This window comes from Pterocles gutturalis, unplaced genomic scaffold (genome assembly GCF_000699245.1).
Source record: "Pterocles gutturalis isolate BGI_N339 unplaced genomic scaffold, ASM69924v1 scaffold25623, whole genome shotgun sequence".
NCBI classification, from domain to species: domain Eukaryota; kingdom Metazoa; phylum Chordata; class Aves; order Pterocliformes; family Pteroclidae; genus Pterocles; species Pterocles gutturalis.
In genome coordinates this window covers 12003-32502 of record NW_010118793.1, presented here as the reverse complement: position 1 = coordinate 32502, position 20500 = coordinate 12003, and the positions used below count along the sequence as shown (strand labels likewise).

Here is a 20500-nt window from a genome sequence, read left to right as displayed (position 1 = left end):
TTTAACTGCAAAACCAAAATTTTGCAAGATGGAGAACAACTGAGAGAAGAGTGGATGCAATGGGGAACTAGCTGGCATGCTGAAATTATGTTACTAGCAAACAGTGGAAATTGCTTTGTAATACTAGAAGACTAGTAATAATACAAGTATTCTGGAGATGTAGCAAGTACAGTTCTGTTTTGTTAAGTGTTGCTAGTTTTTGCAATCTTTGTATGTTAGCTTTTCCTTTGAGGGTGTAAGTATGCCTTGAAGAAGACCTTTTTTGTGCAGAAATTAATTTGGACTTCTGTGAGCTTACTTTATGGTGTCATTGTCAAACTAAAACTGTTGAAGGCGGTTAGAATATGGATGATGTGATATTTACTTTTTTTAAGCTAGATTGGTAAGAACAAGGTCTTGTGGTTTTAATTGAGCCCATTCTTTGGACATAGGAAAACTAGATGAGCTCTGAAAACCTGAGATGCCAATTAGTTTCTAATTTTTTTCCATTAACAGTTTTGCCTAATTGCTATTTATTGTGTAACTTTTCATAAAGGTTCTACTGCTCCTATTTACAGGTTTTAGACAAATGCTTGCAGTAACATACCTGTTCAAACTGCTGGCTATATCATAATGCATTTTTGTGGAGAAGAGCGTGTCCTGAGTGCCAGTCTTTAGGCAGTCAGCAATTAGTTTGAACTGTTCATGGCATTTTAGTATGCTAGGGGTTATAAATCTCATAATCAGAATAATAAAACTGGATATGCTCAGAATTTGGCTGGACAAGGCCCTGAGCCAATATGCTTTAAGTTGGACCTGCTTTGAGCAGGGAGGTAGGATCGAATTACCTCCAGAAGCCTCGTTCAGCCTATGTTGTTCTTTTGATTCAGTGAACTATAAAAAAGTTTAAATGGCCTTCGTCATACTAATCTATTGCTTGATCTTTTATGGTCTATTTTGAAGTGTGTGTGTCGTGGGAGTAGTGGAAATAGTAGCTCGAAGACTATGTAATAGTTACCTCTTTGAAGATAACTTCAAAGGTAACGTTTACTCCAAAAGTAGAGTTGCACAAAAATGGGGGGTGTCACTTGATAGGTTGCCCAGTGTAGAAGCTTTATCACTGGTTTTGGTGAATAAACTGTCAGAGTAGGAATTACCCTGTCTCCCTCCTTTGCCTGCCTTTTGCTTAAAAAAAGTAGTATCTTCAAATATAGTTTCCTAAGGCCCTTTTTAAGGCTGTCTTCGGGCAAGGCACTGAGGGGCTGAGTCATGTTTTTCCCTGCCACCTCCCCTCACCCCAGTAATTCTTGGATGATATCTGCTGGGAAAAACTCTTCTTGAAATACAGAACCATCTCAAAATTCTGAGAGGGCCAAAGCCTGGTTAAAAAAATAAGCTAATTTTTGCAACAGTTGACTGAACAGGCATGACTAAATGTGATGCGCAAGATAACAGGAGTCAATGTCATTTTATATTGTATGTTTATTAAAAAAAGGATGATTTGGATCATCAAATACTGAATGAAATATAGTTAGTAGTAATTTGTGGTTTGACTGTTTAGTCTTGGCTTGGGTAGAAAGGTTGGTTTCTCTTAATATTTCCCTGACTTTGTGTCCATATCAAAGTTTATGTCAATCAAATTTTGGTTGTAGATTTAATTGAAGTAATTGGTATGTTTGCAATTTTATTGTAAATTTATCATTCTGATTTATACGTACACAGTAACACTTTTTAAAAATCAGGTACCATCTTTTTATTATTAGGAAGAAGCACTGCATGCCTTCATTCAGCCCGAGATTCTTGATGGTCCCAATCAGTATTTTTGTGAACGATGTAAGAAGAAATGTGATGCAAGGAAGGTAAAGACTGTCCAAATCATTTGAGAAAATGACTTTTGTTAAAAACCATTCCTGACAGTGGTCACATAATATTGCCTTTGCTTCATTTAGGGTCTGCGGTTCTTGCATTTCCCGTATCTGCTGACATTACAGCTAAAGAGATTTGACTTTGATTATACCACTATGCACAGAATTAAACTCAATGATCGAATGACTTTTCCTGAAGAGTTAGACATGAGTGTCTTCATTGATGTTGAAGATGAGGTAAAGTGTTTGGTTTCAGATAAAAGTCTGTAACTTTCTTGAAGTTTCTCATTAATAAAATTAAAATGTTGGTCTAATAAACTAATTTTAACAATATTATTATATACATAAAATGTTCTTTAGCCATGGCATTGTTTTAATTTGAAGTTTTTAAATCTATCCATGTGAATTTTTACATTGAAAAGGAAGCATGTTCTCTAGTCACTGTAGGGTTTCCATGCTTCAATAAGAAGTTGTTTCTGATTTCTTATATCTTCACGTGCATGATTTAAAAGCACAAATCTCAAGACTTTTATGTATACTACAAATCCAGAATGAAATGTATTTCTTAAACTGTGTCTGAATCTGTTTCGGTCACAAGAGGTGATGTAAAGTTTTGAAACTCTCAGTGCTGAGGTTAGTCCAGCAAATATTAATGATTAATTCCTTCCCTCTGACTCACAATATTTTCTATGGTGTAGAAATGAGATTTGTAAAATTTTATTTTTCGTTTGTATCTTCTTTTAACTCCTCGGGTTTTGGACAAAATTTATTTTGTAAAACTACATTCACCAAAAAGTATTTAATGTGCTTTCTTGCATTAGAGACTAAATTTATTCCTCCAGTTCCATTCCTGAAAACATTATGTCACCTTGCTAGCTTGTAGTTGTATAAAAGAAATACTGCGTTGATATGCAATATGGAGAGGCTTTTCTGACTCTATACAAACCTTTGGTGTATAAAGTATGCCATTTAGGCAATTTGATACCTCTTGAAGTGTTACCGGGGGGCTAAATAAGAATGAAGATGGATCTGTGAGAGTAGAACTTGAGACAAAATTAACAACTGTCAGAAAATCAAAAGAATTATCCAGAGGAAAAAGGATCAGGCAAGAGATGGTTATACTGACTTGTACTAAGTGAATTGCATTCATAGTGTTGTTGGCATCATGCTTTTAAGCTAATATAACGCTATCAGTCTTACTGTAATACCTTGACTCTGTCCAGTGAGTTGAAATGGAAAAAAAATCTTTCACTGTGGATGAAATCCAGTCAAATCAGTTCTGATTAACAGGGCCATGTTATAGTAGGATTTGTTGTCCGATATTAAACTTTCAGATAGTAATTGAATTAACTCGTAAATGGAACAGGCTAGTAACAGATATAATCTTGTCAAGTATGAAACCAGGTAATTACCATTCAGTTGCACGCGAGATGTGAAAATATTGATCTACAAGGTGGGCTGAAGACAGTTACTAACAGAAACGAGTCAGTTCTCCATGATGAATTGCAGGGGTCTCTAGATTTTTGAGGAGTTTCATTGCTTTGCAGATTGTATTTTTTTTCATTTCACGCAGAACAAGAAATAGTAACACTTTTGTAACTTTAAATGTTGTATAATGTTTGTATGTATGTCTTATTTTTAAGAAGTCTCCTCAGACTGAGAGTTGCACTGATAGTGGAGCTGAAAATGAAGGCAGTTGTCACAGTGATCAGATGAGCAATGATTTTTCTAATGATGATGGAGTTGATGAAGGAATCTGCCTTGACAGCAATAGTGCAGCAGAAAGAATTTCTAAATCTGTCAGTGAAAAGGTACGTTTAAAAAATGTTGCACTGGGTCTGACTGCGATGGAGTTAATTTTCTTTGTAGCAGCCCATATGGTGCTGTGGTTTGGATTTGTGACTAAAACAGCCTTTACAGCACACCGGTGCGTTAACTCTCGCTGAACAGTATTGCACAGCACCAAGGCTTTCTTTGTTTCTCCTTCTGCCCCTGTAATGAGTAGGGCTCGGGGTGGGCAGGAGGCTGGAAGGGGGATGTAGCTGGGATGGCTGACCTGAATTGACCAGAGGGATATTCCATGCCGTATTCCCTGTTGTGTAATGTCATGCTCAGCAGTGAAAACTGGGGGTTCCCAAAGTAGCTGTTGCTCAGAGACTGGCTGGGCATTGGTCTGCAGGTGGAAGGTGGTAATTGCCTTTGCCTCATTGCATCATATTTTTTCCTCTTTCCTTCACTTGTTAAACTGTCATTATCTCCAACCACAACTTTTCTCACTTTTGCTCTCCGATTCTCTCCACTATCCCACTCAAGGGAAGGAGTGACTGACTGACTGGGTGGGTGCTTAGTTTTTGGCCAGGGTCAACCCACCACAAATGTAAATGATAAGAATAGAAATAACTCTGATGGTGGGGGAGGGAGAAACATGTGGTTTTATTCAAATTGCAAAAATTGACACTACAGCAAAGGAAAGTGTGCAACTGATTTGGAGGTCACCTGAGAATACTGAGAATTCCCAGATAACTTGTTCTAGCAGCAGACCCTCAAACTGAAGACACTTATCTTGTGACCAGTGTTCTTCCTTTGTGGCCAGCTGTCAAAGGCTTACCAGCTTTGAGTGTGAAAGTGTCTTGCAGTTTAGTGGGAGAAGACTGGAAAGTTTTGATCAGTCTCTTGCAATCTGTTTCTTGTCCTTATAACAACAGCTGTACAGATGAGGCCATGGGTCTAAATGTTAAATATTTATTCAGTCATCTTGAGTTAATATTAAGGAATTAAGCAGCAAGTCAGTCTAGGATAGCTGTCATCCTTCTGTGGGACATAAAGATTAGCAGAGATCTTAGAGAAACCTGATTGAGTTTTCTTGCCAGTACAAAATTAATCAAAAATCATGAGGTTTATGGTAATGTCTACAGCATGTACATCATGTGTTGCTATTCAATGACCTCATCTGAAATGTGGCCAATCGCTTTTATTCAGACTTGCTAGGAAGCTGTTTGGCTGTAACTGTTACTTTCATAAATATTTAAAGGCTGACTTGCCTTTTAGTCTGCACATCTGTCTCTATTTACATTTACTTTAAACCATTTGAGAGAGTTGTTTCATAAATGTTCTGAATACTGTCAATCTTAGCTGTAAAAAAAAGGAGTTAGTCACTTGACTGGAAGAGGGAGAGTATTGTAATGTATATATTCATGTGCTGGTATTGACAGTAGCTTTAGCCAATTAATTCATGCTGCTCATTTTCAAGGCAAGCTAGCCATCGAGCCATGGTGTTAGCTTTTTGGTTTGAATATCTTAATAATGGATGAAGTATATGCTAAGAATTTACAGAGCATTTCCTGTATGTAATCTAAGAATATTTAATTCTTGTAACACTTGTGTGGGTCCATATTGTTCAGTTTTATTTTTTAATATATACACAACACTTGAAGGTCTGTCCTTAGTACCCTTTACTTTCATCCTTTTTATCTCTGAAAAGAAAGGTTTATGACAGCAAACTCAAGAGAGGTGTGAGAGAAATTAATGCAGGGTGCTGATAGGCACTGAATGGCATGTTGCTGCTTTGCAATATACATTAAGGGGCAAAAAGCAATCTTGGAGAATGCAGAGAAGGGTGATAGCAAATAAGCCTAAACTTTGTAACTACAGGCAACTCGATGGTTACTTTGTTTCTTGTGTGGAGATACCTCTGTAGCTTAAGATTCTGGAATTCAGAGCTTTTATGCTTAGTAAGATTATTTTAGTTATCTTAGTATCTAAGTTATCTTAGTAACATATTAAACCAGTTTAAAAATGTTCCGATGTTTTGGTTTTTTTTTTCTTACATCATTTGATCTTTTCTTTCTCTCTCTCCCTCTCTCTTCCCACCAGCGAAAGGGGAAATTCCTCTTTACTTCCATTATTACATACTCTTGTATAATGTTTAGCATATCAGAGCTCTGATTTTGTTCGGCGTCTATTCCAGCAATGCATTTCTGTTATACAGTTCTGTTTTCTAACATACAATTATTTATATATTGGCGTTAGCGTAATTGTTTTAAAACAAACTTTTTTTTTTTTAATTATCATTTGGTTGCCTTTTTTTTTTTTACTTAATATTTATCACACCTTTTTCTTCTCTCCCCAGAGTTCTTTACTGTATGAGCTCTTTTCTGTTATGGTTCATTCTGGAAGTGCTGCCGGTGGCCATTATTATGCCTGTATAAAATCTTTTAGTGATGACCAGTGGTACAGCTTTAATGATCAGCATGTTAGCAAGGTAAAAAGAGTGTATAGTTATACATGAACCAATAAGTTTCTATTTCGCATGTGATTTTTCACTGTACATATAATGAAGCTGGTTTTACGTGCAGGTATTTCAAGCATTTACTTTGTTTCATCTCCTCATCCTAATATCCTGCCATATACATATATTTCATTCATTAGCTTAACTGATTTCTAAGGGGTTTTTTATTTATCTATGTATGGGTTTTTGTGTGTTGGGGAGGAGGAATGTTTCTTCTTGATGGTGAAGCAGGGGGCTGGTTCATGTACAGACCAGGCTGGATTTAGAGTTTTGCCTTCTATACATGTGGAGAAAACTTTTTTGCTTAGAGAAGTATATTTGTACATCTGTTACAACACAGACTGTGCTGTTAAACCTGTCTTGCTGATGCATTTTAGATGTTATCTGTATCCATAAACATTATTGCAATGAAAAACCTGGATAATGTTTTTCTGAAAAGTTCCTGCTTTTAAAAAATATTATGTTTACGTTCATTGTAAAATGAAGATGCAGATCACTTTGAAACCCTTTTTTCTTTTTGCAGTCAGCAAATAAACATATTTTCTAAAAGTACAGTTACTAATATTGTGTGTTAATTATGCAATGCTATTTTACCTAATGAGAATAAATGCATCTCGACAAGTGCAAATTTCTCAAATAATCATTAAATTGATTTTCTGCTAGATAACTCAGGAAGATATTAAGAAAACATATGGTGGATCTTCTGGAAGCAGAGGCTATTATTCCAGTGCTTTTGCCAGGTTAGTAGTACTGCAGTATTACTTTTCTTTCTAGTGGTGTTTTAGTGTAATCAAATGAATGACCAAGATTCATGTGCTTAATGTGCTAGCTTAAATTAATAGGATATGCTTCAAATAGTTCTAAGAACTATACTGACTGCTGTTTCAGATAGTTAAGATAATGTGATACTTATTTTTGAAAATCCTTTTTGGTTAAGTGTATTGGTAAGATATGTATGACATAGCTCTTTACTGAAAAAAACCAAAACAAATTTTGAAGTCAATATTGTCCTCCTATCTGACAAATTCAGATAACTGTTCTTTTCTCCACCAGCTCCACAAATGCATACATGCTGATATACAGACTTAAGGATCCAACGAGAAATGCAAGTAAGTACATTTAGGAGTTCTTAACTAGTAAGATTCTGTTGTGGAATAAGGAGATGTTTTACATGTGCTGAGTCCTAATTTTTGTAAAGATGGTGGTATTGGTATTTTCAGGGTCAGCTGAAGTAACTTTCACACAGAGGAAGCATTCTTTCATAGCTTTTCATTATTCTTTTTATAGTAAACCTTTATGGATCATTAGCAGGCCATCACAAAATAAATTTTCTAATTTTTTAGTATTTTGAATATCGTGGAAATAAAGAACAGATATACTGAGTGACACTAAACTATAAAGTAATTCTGTATTAGTGTCATGATTGATAGTGGAATTAAAGAATTATTTTTTTAAACATGAGTAAGAACGTCATAATGACAAAGTTTTACACTTTATGAGCAGCCCTTATTGTTTGTGTTTCAGTTAGGTAGTAAGACAATGTACTAGAAGCTACGTAGTCAGAAAAAAATATTGGATTTCTCGGGCTTTTATTCTCTTTGTCTCTGATTTAGTTCAAGAAGGCTTAGGAAAAAAAATTACAACTATTGCTTTGTTTTTACTGGCAGAGTTTCTTGAGGCACATGAGTATCCAGAGCATATTAAACAATTGGTACAGAAAGAGAGAGAATTGGAAGAACAAGAAAAGAGGCAACGTGAAATTGAGCGCAACACTTGCAAGGTTAGAATTTCTGCTGAATAAAGTAACAATATATGTATAGTAAGAAATGTTTCTACATTAAATGGTAATTTTTTTTACTACAATACAAGGGCTCTTTTGTGATAATAGTATTTGTGTTAATAACTCTTTAAAATGAGTTGTACGCCTATTGAAAGCCTGTACATGGTGCAGGCACCTGTTAAGAGGTATTCACCAGAGAGTTTTGTTGAGTTCATGTCTTCCACGTGAATTTAAATTGGTATTAAAATCAAAACAAAACTATAGTTTTCTGAAATCAAGTGATGTCAGATTAAATTAATTCTGAAGAGTATGTAATGCAGTATGTTAGCTGTTCTGTACTGTTAAATCTTTTCATATTGTGACCCTTTGTGAAATGATGTTTCTTGAACTAATTTAAAATAATTATTTGGCAGACAGAGCGGAATCTTTTTCTAACAATAGACTCAATAGTAACAAACAAAATACGGCTTCTGTGACTTGTAAGCATGACAGACAGCTGGTCTACCTATGAATTAAGTGATTGTTGTATTCGAAGGTTCTCTATAGTTGCAGAATATGTAGCTATGTGAAAAAGGAATTTCACGTTTGTTGTTCCTATGCGCATTTTGTTCTTGAGGGTTTGCACACTGCCTACAGTTTGAAGATGTTCTTGTTATAGACATTGTACCCTAGCTTGCAAAAAGATATAGATATACATATATACACACACTAGCGCTATCTACTGTGCCTTTGACATTTTCTGTCTGCAGTTGTGTAACCAGCTGAAAGGTCACTGTCATATAGGTAAAGATATATTTTATATTGGACTTTTTTTTTAATATAAGTTGTAAATTTAAATGTACTCTAACATGAAAGGTATTTGCAAGTACCTTCATGATCATTTTTCTTCCTTTTGTGTTTCATAGATTAAATTGTTCTGCATGCATCCTACAAAACAAATAATGATGGAGAACAAATTAGAGGTTCATAAGGACAGGACACTGAAGGAAGCTGTGGAAATAGCTTACAAGGTATGCCATGTATAACAGAATAGTTTAATTGTTAGATGTAATTTTTTCTGCTGTTGTGTTTTAAATTTGTAATGCTGAGGGAGTGTTTGCAGGGGTTTGGCTGTGGGTTTTGTTGTTGTTATGGGTTGTTATTTGGGGGTTGGTTTGGGGTTTTTTGTGTTGTTTTTTTTTTTTTTTTAAGAGGTGTTTTAGTTGGGGATTATTGACTGAGTTTTCTGTTAGTTTTGACTGTTAGCCCTCAGATGATTTCTGATGTGAATGATATAGCCTGCTTTTTCCAAAGGCAGTATGATTTTACATACCCTTATTTTAAAATCAGGCAGTGAGAGCTGCTGTTAGACTCACTGTAGCCTCAGTAGGTTGAAAGAATTCTGAATGCTTATATTTGCATTGCAGTAAAAATGTTATATTAAATATGTAATAAGAGAATTCTTTGGAGCTTCCTGCGTAGCTAAAACAATAACATCAGCGGGCACAGAACCATCTGTTGGTCGTTGCTTTCCACAGACAGGTGGAAGTTGAAGACATCTGTTCTTGCTTACCTACTTGTGCTCTTTGGTTCTTACCTTTTGTATCTCGGCTGGGAGAGTACCAGCAAGGCAGTTACAGATTTGGAATGTGTTAACATCTCCTTGAGATGCACAGAAGATAATTAGTGGATATGCCTTTCTTTCCTTAGGCCTCTAAGATGCCATTTTGTGTAACTGATAGGCAATGTATTCCTCTGAATATACTTCCAGGACCTGTCCTCATGTGCTTATATATGTACTTTTCAAAGTTTCCTCTTCTCTGCATTTTGATGCAGGCTTCTCTTTTGATTTTGAAAACGAGTACATGTTGCACACATGCATGTATGTAATACATAGGATGTATGCATATGTTTTTTCTGAAACCAAATTGAACTTTGTGAATTCAAAGGATTCCTGGATGGACACATACTGAGATATTTCTAGTTTACAAGGGAAGAATTAAACTCACAAGTAAACCATTAATAAAAGTTTTGGGGGTTTTTTGTGTGTGTGTGCATTATTTAGCTAATGGATTTAGAAGAAGCTGTTCCTTTGGAATGCTGTCGTCTTGTCAAATATGATGAGTTTCATGACTACTTGGAACGATCTTATGAAGGAGAAGAGGATACGCCAATGGGTTTATTACTTGGAGGTGTCAAATCAACGTACATGTTTGACTTACTATTGGAAACAAGAAGACCTGACCAAATTTTCCAGTGCTATAAACCTGGTGGTAAGACATGTAATTACATATAGACAAAGATAGACTAAAATCTATCTTGCATGATGGCGTGGAAGTAAAACTTATAAAACGCAGAACTTCATTATGATGTGTGAAAGAAGAAAAACTTTGTTGCACTAGATTTTATGAAGTCAGTACTTGGAACTACGTACTGTGCTGTGTTGCCAACTTGCTTCTAATTGAAGCAGTTCTAAGGTATACTAAAATTTGTCAAATTGTGGAACACTTTTGCCTCTTTGGCATTAAAATTGATCTGAAAATAAAATTCTGAAATTGGACGGCTTTTCAGATTTGTTACTGTTTGTATGTGTTTAATGCAGATAGTTTATGTGTGTTTTCTTTGCCTGTTGAATTCTCTCTTACATATATGTGTGGTTTTGTTTTCTTTTTCCTCTTTCCTACAGAGGTCATGGTAAAGGTTCACGTAGTTGACCTAAAGACTGAATCTGTTGCTCCTCCAATAAGCGTCCGAGCTTATTTGAATCAAACAGTTTCAGAATTTAAACAGCTAATTTCAAAGGTAACTTACAGTCATTAAGGACTTGCATTAGAGAATTTTCATTCTGACTGTGAAAATGTCATAATTTAAGTATCTAAAATGAGAGCCTGCACCTTTTGGAGTTCATACTGTGTCATGTCCAGTAGGGTTAGGTTAGTTTTTACAGTTGAGCTTGTCTGTCTGCTCACTGCTGCTAAAACCAGCAATCTGCTGCTTGCTTCCATCCAGAGTTCTACCCTGGCTTTAACACGAGCTTGGCCACTATCTGTCCATATTGCTTACTAGCTTACCAGATAATTTTTGGGGGGAGTAACTTGAATCAACATGTAACTTCCCCTTTGGCTTCAGTAATTGAAATTAACATCGAAACCTGTCCACGTTCTCCCTACAAAACCTCCTTTTCATCCTGGCAGCCACTTGTTATTAACATGCAGATCAAATTTTTTTTTAACTTGTTTTGGGTTTTTTTGTTGTCTTAAACTATGGGATATCAACCATGGGATATTACTGCTTCCATTGAATTGGAAGACAGGTATTTTACTTGGTCAGTTCTATGTAAAATTGTTCACTGATTGGTGTAACTTCATGATATTATATGAAACATGATTTCAGTAGTTTGAATTCAGTCTAATTAAGAATTAAGGGAACAGCATGCAAAACCTGATGCTCAAGAATATATTTTTATTTTCAGTTGATTCATACCCTAAAGAATAAGACAGATTCCTTATATTGCTGGTTGTTAACAATTTGCCAGTTTTCTGCAAAGCCAAGCCATTTTAGTCTCCTGAACTGTTGGAAAAAACAACATTTGCTGTATGTCAAAAGATGGAGGAAAGGAACTGGGGCTGAACAGGTGTGGGAGGTTTTTCCTCCCCATTGTCTTTGCAATTCATAAGTCAATAAACAAACATCTCTTTTCCCTATGAATAGTCTTAAAAATGAAATGTTTGTTTCAGTATTTGAAATTATGTATGATGCACATGTTACCTTACTGTCGATGTCTTATTTTAGGCTACACACCTGCCTGCTGAAACAATGCGGGTAGTATTAGAACGTTGCTACAATGACTTGCGTCTTCTGAACGTTTCCAGCAAAACACTGAAAGCTGAAGGCTTTTTTAGAAGCAACAAGGTACGTGCTCTAGTTTTTAAGTTAGTTGTTTAATGTATTTGTAGACTTCACTATTGTGTTGTAAAAAATATGGATATTGGTCTAGAATTTATAATTGTAATTTATTTCACTTAACTATAAAGTACTGCGTGGAGGTTTTTTAACTAGCTGATGCTGTGGTGCTGATGAATACTGTAGGTTATATACGAAACCAAGTGTACATAACAATGTAGAGCAGATTTAGAATCAGACATCTGGTTGATACTCAGAGGCTCAAATGATGGTGAGGTTAACATCCTTGAGATGAAGACTTTTTAAAAGTGAACCCTTCTGTAGGGAACAAAGGTTCAAACATGCCTAATTCGCTTTCGAAACCTTCTGAACAGCTGTGCCTGCTCTCAGTATTAAAGTCCTTAACAAACAAATGACAAAACTAAGAGCAAGTTTTTGGTGTGTTTTCATCTTAAATTTGGTAACTTTCACTATGCAAATTCCCCTAAGCCAAATCTATGATGTTTTTCCAAAAAGACTTCTAGTAAATGTTTCCAATAATAGTTGTGTAGTGCATTCAGAGAGTAACTTAGTACTTAAGTAACTTACCATCTGTAGCATTGCCCTTTTTACTACAGTAGTAATAGGACATCTTTTTGCACATTTTGTGTATCCTCTGTCTCTGAAATATAGGCTCAAGAACCCACAGTCCTCAATGAAGAAAGATTAGCAAAGACTTTGACTTATAGCTGAACAAAACAAGGGTATTGACTTGTTATTCAGTTACTTCACGCTCTTTCACATTCATGTTGTTACTACAGCACAGTGGCCTTTGACAAAAGGAAATGAGAAATTTATTCCCCTCTGTTATAATTTGTCCTATTGCTTACCCATGTATACATTTGAAGATTTCTTATTTGTGATGATATATTAGAAATAAAGACGGCTGCTGCTAGCTGCAGTTGTGGGGCTCATTACTACCGTAACTAGGGTTAGTGTAGGGCCAGAGGGTGCACTTTGAAGTGGTACATAAACACGCTTCTGAACACGGGGGTGCTTACTGCAGCTGGCCAGTCTGGTTCCAGTTCACTCCAATCTTAACAGGACTTTGAAAATAAGGAAAAGTGAAATCATTGTTGAACTATAGACTCCTTAGTCTATCTTTTTCTAAACACGCATTTAAATTTTTTTATAAAAGGTGATTTTTAATAGCAGCATAGTTTCTGATGTGTGCTCAGTCCTGTCTCTTTTTTATTGTTGCTTTTACTTTTATTTAAAATAACACTACATGATAAAACACTGTTATTTTATGCTCAGGTATTTATTGAAAGCTCAGACTCTTTAGATCATCATGTGGCATATGCAGATTCTCATTTATGGAAACTTTTGGATCGTCACGCAAATACAATCAGACTGTATGTTTCATTACCAGAGCAATCGCCTGGATCTCAATTTAGACGAGCAGTTTATCAGAAGCCTAGTGGAGATTCAGGCAACTTGGATGAAGCCTGTGAAAGAGTAAAAGGACCTGTAGGTAATATGAAATCTGTAGAGGCAATTCTGGAAGAAAGCACTGAAAAGCTTAAAAGCTTGTCCCTGCAGCAGCAGCAGGAGGGGGATAACGGAGACAGCAGCAAAAGCACAGAAGCCAGTGATTTTGAAAACATTGAATCACCTTTAAATGAAATAGACTCTTCAGCATCAGCAGAAAACAGAGAACTTGAAAATCAAATTCAGATTTCTGATCCAGAAAATCTCCAGTCCGAGGAACGGTCAGATTCAGATGTAAATAATGACAGGAGTACGAGTTCAGTGGACAGCGATATCCTCAGTTCCAGTCATAGCAGTGATACTTTATGCAACGTGGACAATGCCCCGCTTCCCTTGGCTAATGGACTTGATTCTCATAGTATCACAAGTAGTAGGCGATCAAAAGCAAATCAGGGGAAGAAGGAAACTTGGGACACAGCAGAAGAAGATTCTGGAACAGATAGCGAATATGATGAAAGTGGCAAGAGCAGAGGAGAAGCACAATATATGTACTTTAAGTCAGAACCCTACGCTGCAGATGATGGTTCAGGAGAAGGGCAAAAATGTATGTATTTTTTTTTAAGTACCTTAAAATAATCCATCTTTTATTACTATTTAATTCATATGCTGTGTTAAAAAGTCTAATGACAATATTGAAAAACTTCAATGTATATACATACATATATATACATCACATCAAAGCCAATGAAAGTGCAAAGATGGGATGTGGTGTCATGTCAGCAAAACCGTAGCGTAATTTTGATCTTGTAATAAGTGTTAACATATTTGAACTGTCTTGCTTTTTGTTTTTAAGAAAATGAAAAGCTACCTCTGATATATCTGTTTCCTTCTATTGAGAGTGTTTTCTGGAGAGCAAGCCGAGTTGTGTTCTAGTGAAAAGAAAAAAGTTGCATCCCATGATGATGATTTACGTGTTTCAGAATGCAGTTATTTACAGTGGTTCACAGAACAATAATTCTGTTAATGTTAAGATTAACAAACCTGAAAAGTTGTAGTCATGTGAATAAAATTCAAATATACTTGATATTGATAATTTAATTCAGTAGACTGTTGCTTTTCATTGACTGAAGTACAACAGGTACCTTGAAGTGTATGGCTGACATGAAGATGTTGGTACAAGTTCAGCATAAGAGCCTAAGTCGTATATTGTCATAAAGATAAATAATTTAAAAATGATGTTCAGTACTTATTTATGTTTTGTAACTAACAGAAGCATAATTAAAGAATAGCAGGATATAAGAAAAATATTTTGAAAGGCAAAAGTTCGTTTTCCTGTCGATCCAGAAATCATGATGTAATAATAATAGATAAAGACTAAAATGGGTTTTGCTGTGGATTTTTTTGTGAACAAACATTTTCATTTTTAAAACCACAGAGAAATTTAATTGCAGCTACTAAAGTTTTAATAAAATCACTCCTTTAGCCTGGAAGGATCTTTCTTTGGAGCTAATCTTGAACTACTTTAATTTTTCCCTTTTTTTTGATAGGACTAGTTGGATGCAGGAATTATTTGTTTACAGTAATTTTAATGCTGTCACAGTACAGTGTATAAATTATTGTCCTGAGGGGAAAGCTTTTATGTATTTTAGTGGACTTTTATAATTCAAATAATTTATTTGTTCAGTTAAATATTCAGAATAGCAATTTTTTCTAATGAGTAGTGGAAATTGCATATATTAAGAAACATGATTTCTAAAGATAAACTATTCACTTTCCTTTCCAGAATTTCATATCACTACAGTGGCTCTTCCTTAATTACAAAATTATTCCATGAGAATGTCCCTTAATCTAGACGTGAGCTTGCCTTGTAAGAGCCTGTGGCCTTCCAGAACACAGAGTTTAGCAAACTTTTTAATCCTGAAAGCCAGGAGAAAAAAAGGTTTAGGTGGCCTGTGCCTGGACATGTCAGAAGCAGAGGGGAAACCTGTCAGGGGATTATCTGCAAACCATCAGACTCTCTATTTGTTGTCTTACTGAATGGAGAAGATACTGCTCTGCTCCACTGCTTCACTGATTGCAAGATTAGGGCAGTTTGGAACTGCTATGTCTTCCAGGAGCATCTGGCCGTAAATACTAAAATACAGCAAATCTCTTAAAGGTTACAGTAACACCCTCAGATAAAATGTAAATATGGCCGTGAACTACGATTCTAACCTCTCAATACTGTTTTGGTGCAAGTGTTAACTGTCAATATTGGGAAATAATACAATAGAGTGCCTTTTTTTTTTTTTTTTTGTAGAGCAGTGTTTCATACCATTTTTATCTTTATTTTTGCTTAGGGCTGATGGTGCATGTTGATAAAAGAATTACACTGTCTGCCTTCAAGCAACATTTGGAGCCTTTTGTTGGAGTTCCATCTTCTCACTTCAAAGTCTTTAGAGTCTACGCCAGCAATCAAGAGTTTGAGAGCGTTCGGCTGAATGAAACACTTTCGTCATTTTCTGATGACAATAAGGTCATTCAGAAATTATTTGAATCATTAAAAATTAATTGGTACAATATAGACAGACTTAAGAACGTAATGTACAAATTTTGTTAACTTGACAGGTGAAATCATTACATTGGTCTTGTTAGTGTGTTACAAAATGTAATTTTGATATCAGTGCTAACCGATATTCCTTTTGCCTTCTAGATAACTATTAGACTTGGAAGAGCCCTTAAGAAGGGCGAATACAGAGTCAAAGTCTATCAACTTTTGGTAAATGAGCCAGAGGTAAGGTGTTCCCTATTTTGAGATAAATTCATGAAAATATTAGTATGTGCCCTGACCAAGGGATTTTTCTTGGGAAATCTTGGGGAAAAAAAGAGTCCCTCTTTCCTCTGCATTTTCCTGCAAGTTTTACTAGATTTAGAAAGGGAACTTGAGACTTTTCTGTTTCCGCTGCTCCAAGGATGCAATTGGAATGTGATCTACAATATTTCTCTTAAGTGTTTCTATTTCTGTGGTGTAAATGGAGGACAAATGAAAACAATTATTTCTTTGTTTTTCTTAAATATATTAATATCATGTAGAATTATTTCCAAATAAGAAACTGTTTTTGCTGGTGGTTGCAGTTTTCAGTAATATTGTACTGATATAATTTGTCTCAGTCATGCACTGCAGACAGTACTGATCAGAATGGTTAGCTGAGTAATCGTCCTCTCTGCACGCAGCAAGCCTGAAACAAAAATGTCTCCCGTAATAATGCAGGTCACTTGCTTGTTATATCTTTTGGGACATGAAAAGTATAGAAGTGATTTCACTATATAGATTGCAGTCTTTAATAAAAAGTTGACTTTGTACACACCTTAATTTCTGATTTTATATTTTTGGTCCAAACTGCAGAATACATATTAACAATGGATAAGCATAAGAGGCTGAAGCTGAACTAATAAAGCAGGAAATAAGAGAAATTTCCAAGTCACTTCCAGTCAGGGAGTTCTTGTCTGTCTGACCAATGAAAGCCAAGAAACTGGCATTTTTATTATGATATAGCTTATATAATTTAAAAGCTCCTTTCAAATTGTTTAGGATGTTAATATAATGATAACAACTAGCAATCCAGACACAAGACAGTATTTCTGCAGTGGCATGCATTCAGAGTGTTTGCACGACCTGTCAAAGGGCTGCTGCTACGCAAATTAGTTAAACCTAATGTTAATCAATTCATTAAGTACCTTGTTTATGAACAGCATTCTAATGGTCATTTTCTTGGGGGGATGGGACTGGTCACAAAACATGAACAGGAGGCTGATCTACTTTCTTCTGTTAAAAAAACTTGTCTTTAATCCCTTTCTATTTATGTTCACAGCCATGCAAGTTTCTTCTAGATGCAGTTTTTGCTAAAGGAATGACTGTCCGACAGTCAAAAGAGGAGCTGCTTCCTCAGCTTCGAGAACAATGTGGCCTGGACTTGACAGTTGACAGGTAAAGAGATTGCAATCGGTTGAAGTTACCTGATTAAATATTACTTTGAAATGTGTTTTGTTTTCTCTTGTGGAGAAAGGAAGTTATGAAAGGAGCAGAAATAAGTTACTGTGGTCTTTGAATGAGATTATGGATGACAACATTAATTTAGCGATTCTTGGCTTTCATCTCATGAAGAATGATATAGGGAATAATATTTGTATAGAATTGCCTGTGTGTAACGTGTCTACAGGTTTAGATCTGAGAAGTTTTATTCTCTCTAAGGATGGTTTTCTTCAGAAAGTTTCTTTGTGATATATTTACAGGTTTCGCCTACGAAAGAAAACCTGGAAGAACCCAGGCACTGTGTTCCTGGATTACCACATCTATGAAGAAGATATCAATATTTCAAGCAATTGGGAGGTCTTCTTAGAAATACTTGATGGTAATAATGATATAGTGTCAAGGGAAAGTAAAGATAAGAGATTTTTTTTTCTTTAGAGGACAGTGGAAAAAGTGCTTTCCCTTTTTTCCTTTTTTTAAAGACTTACTGACATCTTAATAGCATTTTATTAGAAAAAAATAGAAGCAAAAATAATTAAAAATAACAAAAGCTTCATATGAAGCTTAGTGGGGGCAGATTGTGCAAGTGCAGATTTCCTGTGTCCGTGATGCGCTGCAGGACTAATAGCAGTACTGTTTTGTAGGCTTATTGGAAGCCTTTGGATGCACTGTAGTACTGTAGGCAGCTCTTTGTCTGTGTGTGTTTTCATTGTACCTAAAAACTGTAGGAATACCTGTATGTTATGCTTTTATTTGTATTTAATTTTTGGACTAGTATTGGTGACCTTTGTAGGGAGCTGTGTGTGTATGTATATGCATAATACGTATATAATTTTAAGTCAGCACAGCTGTTTAGTCATTTAGTAGTTTTTAGACAAAAGTGAAAAAACATGCATCTTTTGTCATGAAATGCTAAATTTTTGAACAGACCTTGTTCATCAAAATAACTGTGGCATCAAATGTTAGAGCAGGTTTTTTCTTAAATTCCACTTAAATATTATTAAAATATGACATTACTTAAGCAGTACATAGTAAAACTCTTCAGGGTGGTAGGTGTAAAGCAGGCTTTAATAAGGAGTGTGTAGTCAGTGTGTGAAATCTAGAAGATGAAAACAGAAAGCTTATTTTGGTAAGAAAAGTGAAGCACACAACTAAATATTAGATTGCTGAGGAAGGTGTCATGCAAATGCAAGGGCTGGAGTTCAGCCTGTGGTTAGGTGGATAGATACCGTGTGTATAGCTGAGCTGGGTGTGATGGAAAAATGTGCCCTTAAGAGGAATTAATGGCATGGCTCATAAGAGATGCCACATATGAAAAAAAATCCTCAAAAGGAGTTGATAACACAGAAAAGTTCAACTAAATCCTAAGTCTTGTTCCCTGTCACCCCTCCCCCCCCCTTTTTTTATTTTTGGTGGATTGCTTCCAGCAGCTTACTAGGTTCCTAGGTTTGCATGTGTATATGTAGTGCACTCTTCCATATTTGAGTATGATTATGCTTTGGAAAACCGCTAATTTTAAATAGGATATTCTGTAATGTTAATATAAAAAACTTCTCTTTCTTTCCTAGGAGTAGAAAAGATGAAATCCATGTCACAACTTGCTGTTCTATCGAGACGATGGAGGCCATCAGAAATGAAACTAGATTCTTTCCAGGAAGTAGTACTAGAAAGCAGCAGTGTTGAAGAATTAAAAGAGAAGGTAAAATCTGTAACACGATGCAAGTTTCTTGTGGTTCCTCAGAACCTCATTGATGTCCTCTGTTGGGAAGCGCAGAGATGTCATAACTACAAAAATCTTGTTGCATGGTGATAATTATTATTTTTTTTTCTCAGGAACTGAGAACCTGTCCAATCCTTTTACCAAACCATATGAATTATCAGCTTAAGTTCTTAGTTTCATAAAATAGTCTGGTGTCAAAATATTTAGGTGAATGCATGCAAAAAAAAAAAAATCCTGAAGTTTAGGCAGCATAGTATTTACCTGTGTGCATTATCCTTGCAAAACAGATATGAAGGAAAAGCTAAACTATTGTCACTTTGTTTTTCCAAGCCAGTATTCTGGTATTCCAAAATAGAAAACCTTTCAGCCTCTTCGTGTCTGAGTTTGAGATTTGTTGCTCAGGGACAGTGTAACTGTACCAACTAGGTTGAACTACATTTTGTTTGGAAAGAAATATGGCTTTAGTATGGCTTTTTACCCTATGATCAGAACCCTCTGACAGGTAAGCAGACATGCTGTTCTAGCAGAAGTCTAGAGTAGAAGTGTGTCTTGTATTGAGACTATTATGTTAACCTAGTCTATCAGAGGGTTCCGCTTTTAGAGAAATGGTTATATATATCTAAGAAGGCCACTGTGGATGTTGTGGCCAGCAAAAGTCCTAGGATCAGTGAAGCCTGCCAAAGTCTAACCTTACCGAAACACTCAGTGTTTCTAAGTTAGGGGTTAATTCATAGGCTGGAAAGAGGAATATTGTTCAGGTACCATAGAGTGCAACAGCCCTGCATTTGTGTTCATATACAGATTAAGCTATGAACTGGTTTCTTGTATTCTTCAGGTAGAAATGAAAGTATTGATGACTACAGGTTCTTGCATGCAGTCTTCAAGATTTCTTCTTCACTTGTATCTGAAGAAAGAGTTGGCTCTTGTTTTCTTGTCTTAAAAATTGATATTCAGGGAGCAATTTGAGTGGCATCCTCTCCAAGAGGCCTTAATCTTCTTCATCCCACCAGCAAGAAGACAAATTTGAATTTGACACATCTGTAGTAACAGATGGGTTCAGACAGCTTTTCAGACAGATATTTTTTAGCAGAGTGTAGGGCTAACACACTTCAGAATTTCATAGAACCATAGAATGGTTTGGGTTCGAAGGTACCTTAAAGATCATCGAGTTCCAACCTGCTGCCATGGGGAGGGACACCTCCCACCAGCCCAGGTTGCTCAAAGCCTCATCCAGCCTGGCCTTGAACCCCTCCAGGGATGGGGCATCCACAGCTTCTCTGGGCAACCTGGGCCACTGCCTCACCACCCTCACAGTAAAAAATTTCTTCCTAATATCTAATCTAAATCTGCCCTCTTTCGGCTTAAAACCATTTGGCTTTTGTCAGTATTGTTTATTTATCCTGGTTTCCTAAGGAAATAAGAGTTAGAAAATTATACTGACTTAGTCTTTTCTCACCGTCAGTTTAATTTGAACACGTCTGTTTTAACAGTGGATTTGAAGGAGGCA

At 35.8% G+C, this 20500-nt stretch overlaps 1 protein-coding gene across 1 annotated transcript in view; it reads left to right on the top strand.

The window, feature by feature from the left end:
- The window catches only part of USP47 (ubiquitin specific peptidase 47), a 35739-nt gene that overhangs the window by 11863 nt on the left and 3376 nt on the right, over positions 1 to 20500 (top strand). The window contains exons 9-25 of the mRNA XM_010076364.1: positions 1743 to 1838; positions 1929 to 2081; positions 3488 to 3655; positions 5974 to 6105; positions 6796 to 6872; positions 7186 to 7241; positions 7800 to 7912; positions 8818 to 8922; positions 9957 to 10164; positions 10578 to 10693; positions 11684 to 11803; positions 13091 to 13868; positions 15604 to 15779; positions 15957 to 16037; positions 17116 to 17231; positions 17537 to 17655; positions 18842 to 18972. Coding sequence (XP_010074666.1) covers positions 1743 to 1838; positions 1929 to 2081; positions 3488 to 3655; positions 5974 to 6105; positions 6796 to 6872; positions 7186 to 7241; positions 7800 to 7912; positions 8818 to 8922; positions 9957 to 10164; positions 10578 to 10693; positions 11684 to 11803; positions 13091 to 13868; positions 15604 to 15779; positions 15957 to 16037; positions 17116 to 17231; positions 17537 to 17655; positions 18842 to 18972 — 2745 coding nt within the window. The remainder of the gene's footprint in view (positions 1 to 1742; positions 1839 to 1928; positions 2082 to 3487; positions 3656 to 5973; positions 6106 to 6795; positions 6873 to 7185; positions 7242 to 7799; positions 7913 to 8817; positions 8923 to 9956; positions 10165 to 10577; positions 10694 to 11683; positions 11804 to 13090; positions 13869 to 15603; positions 15780 to 15956; positions 16038 to 17115; positions 17232 to 17536; positions 17656 to 18841; positions 18973 to 20500) is intronic.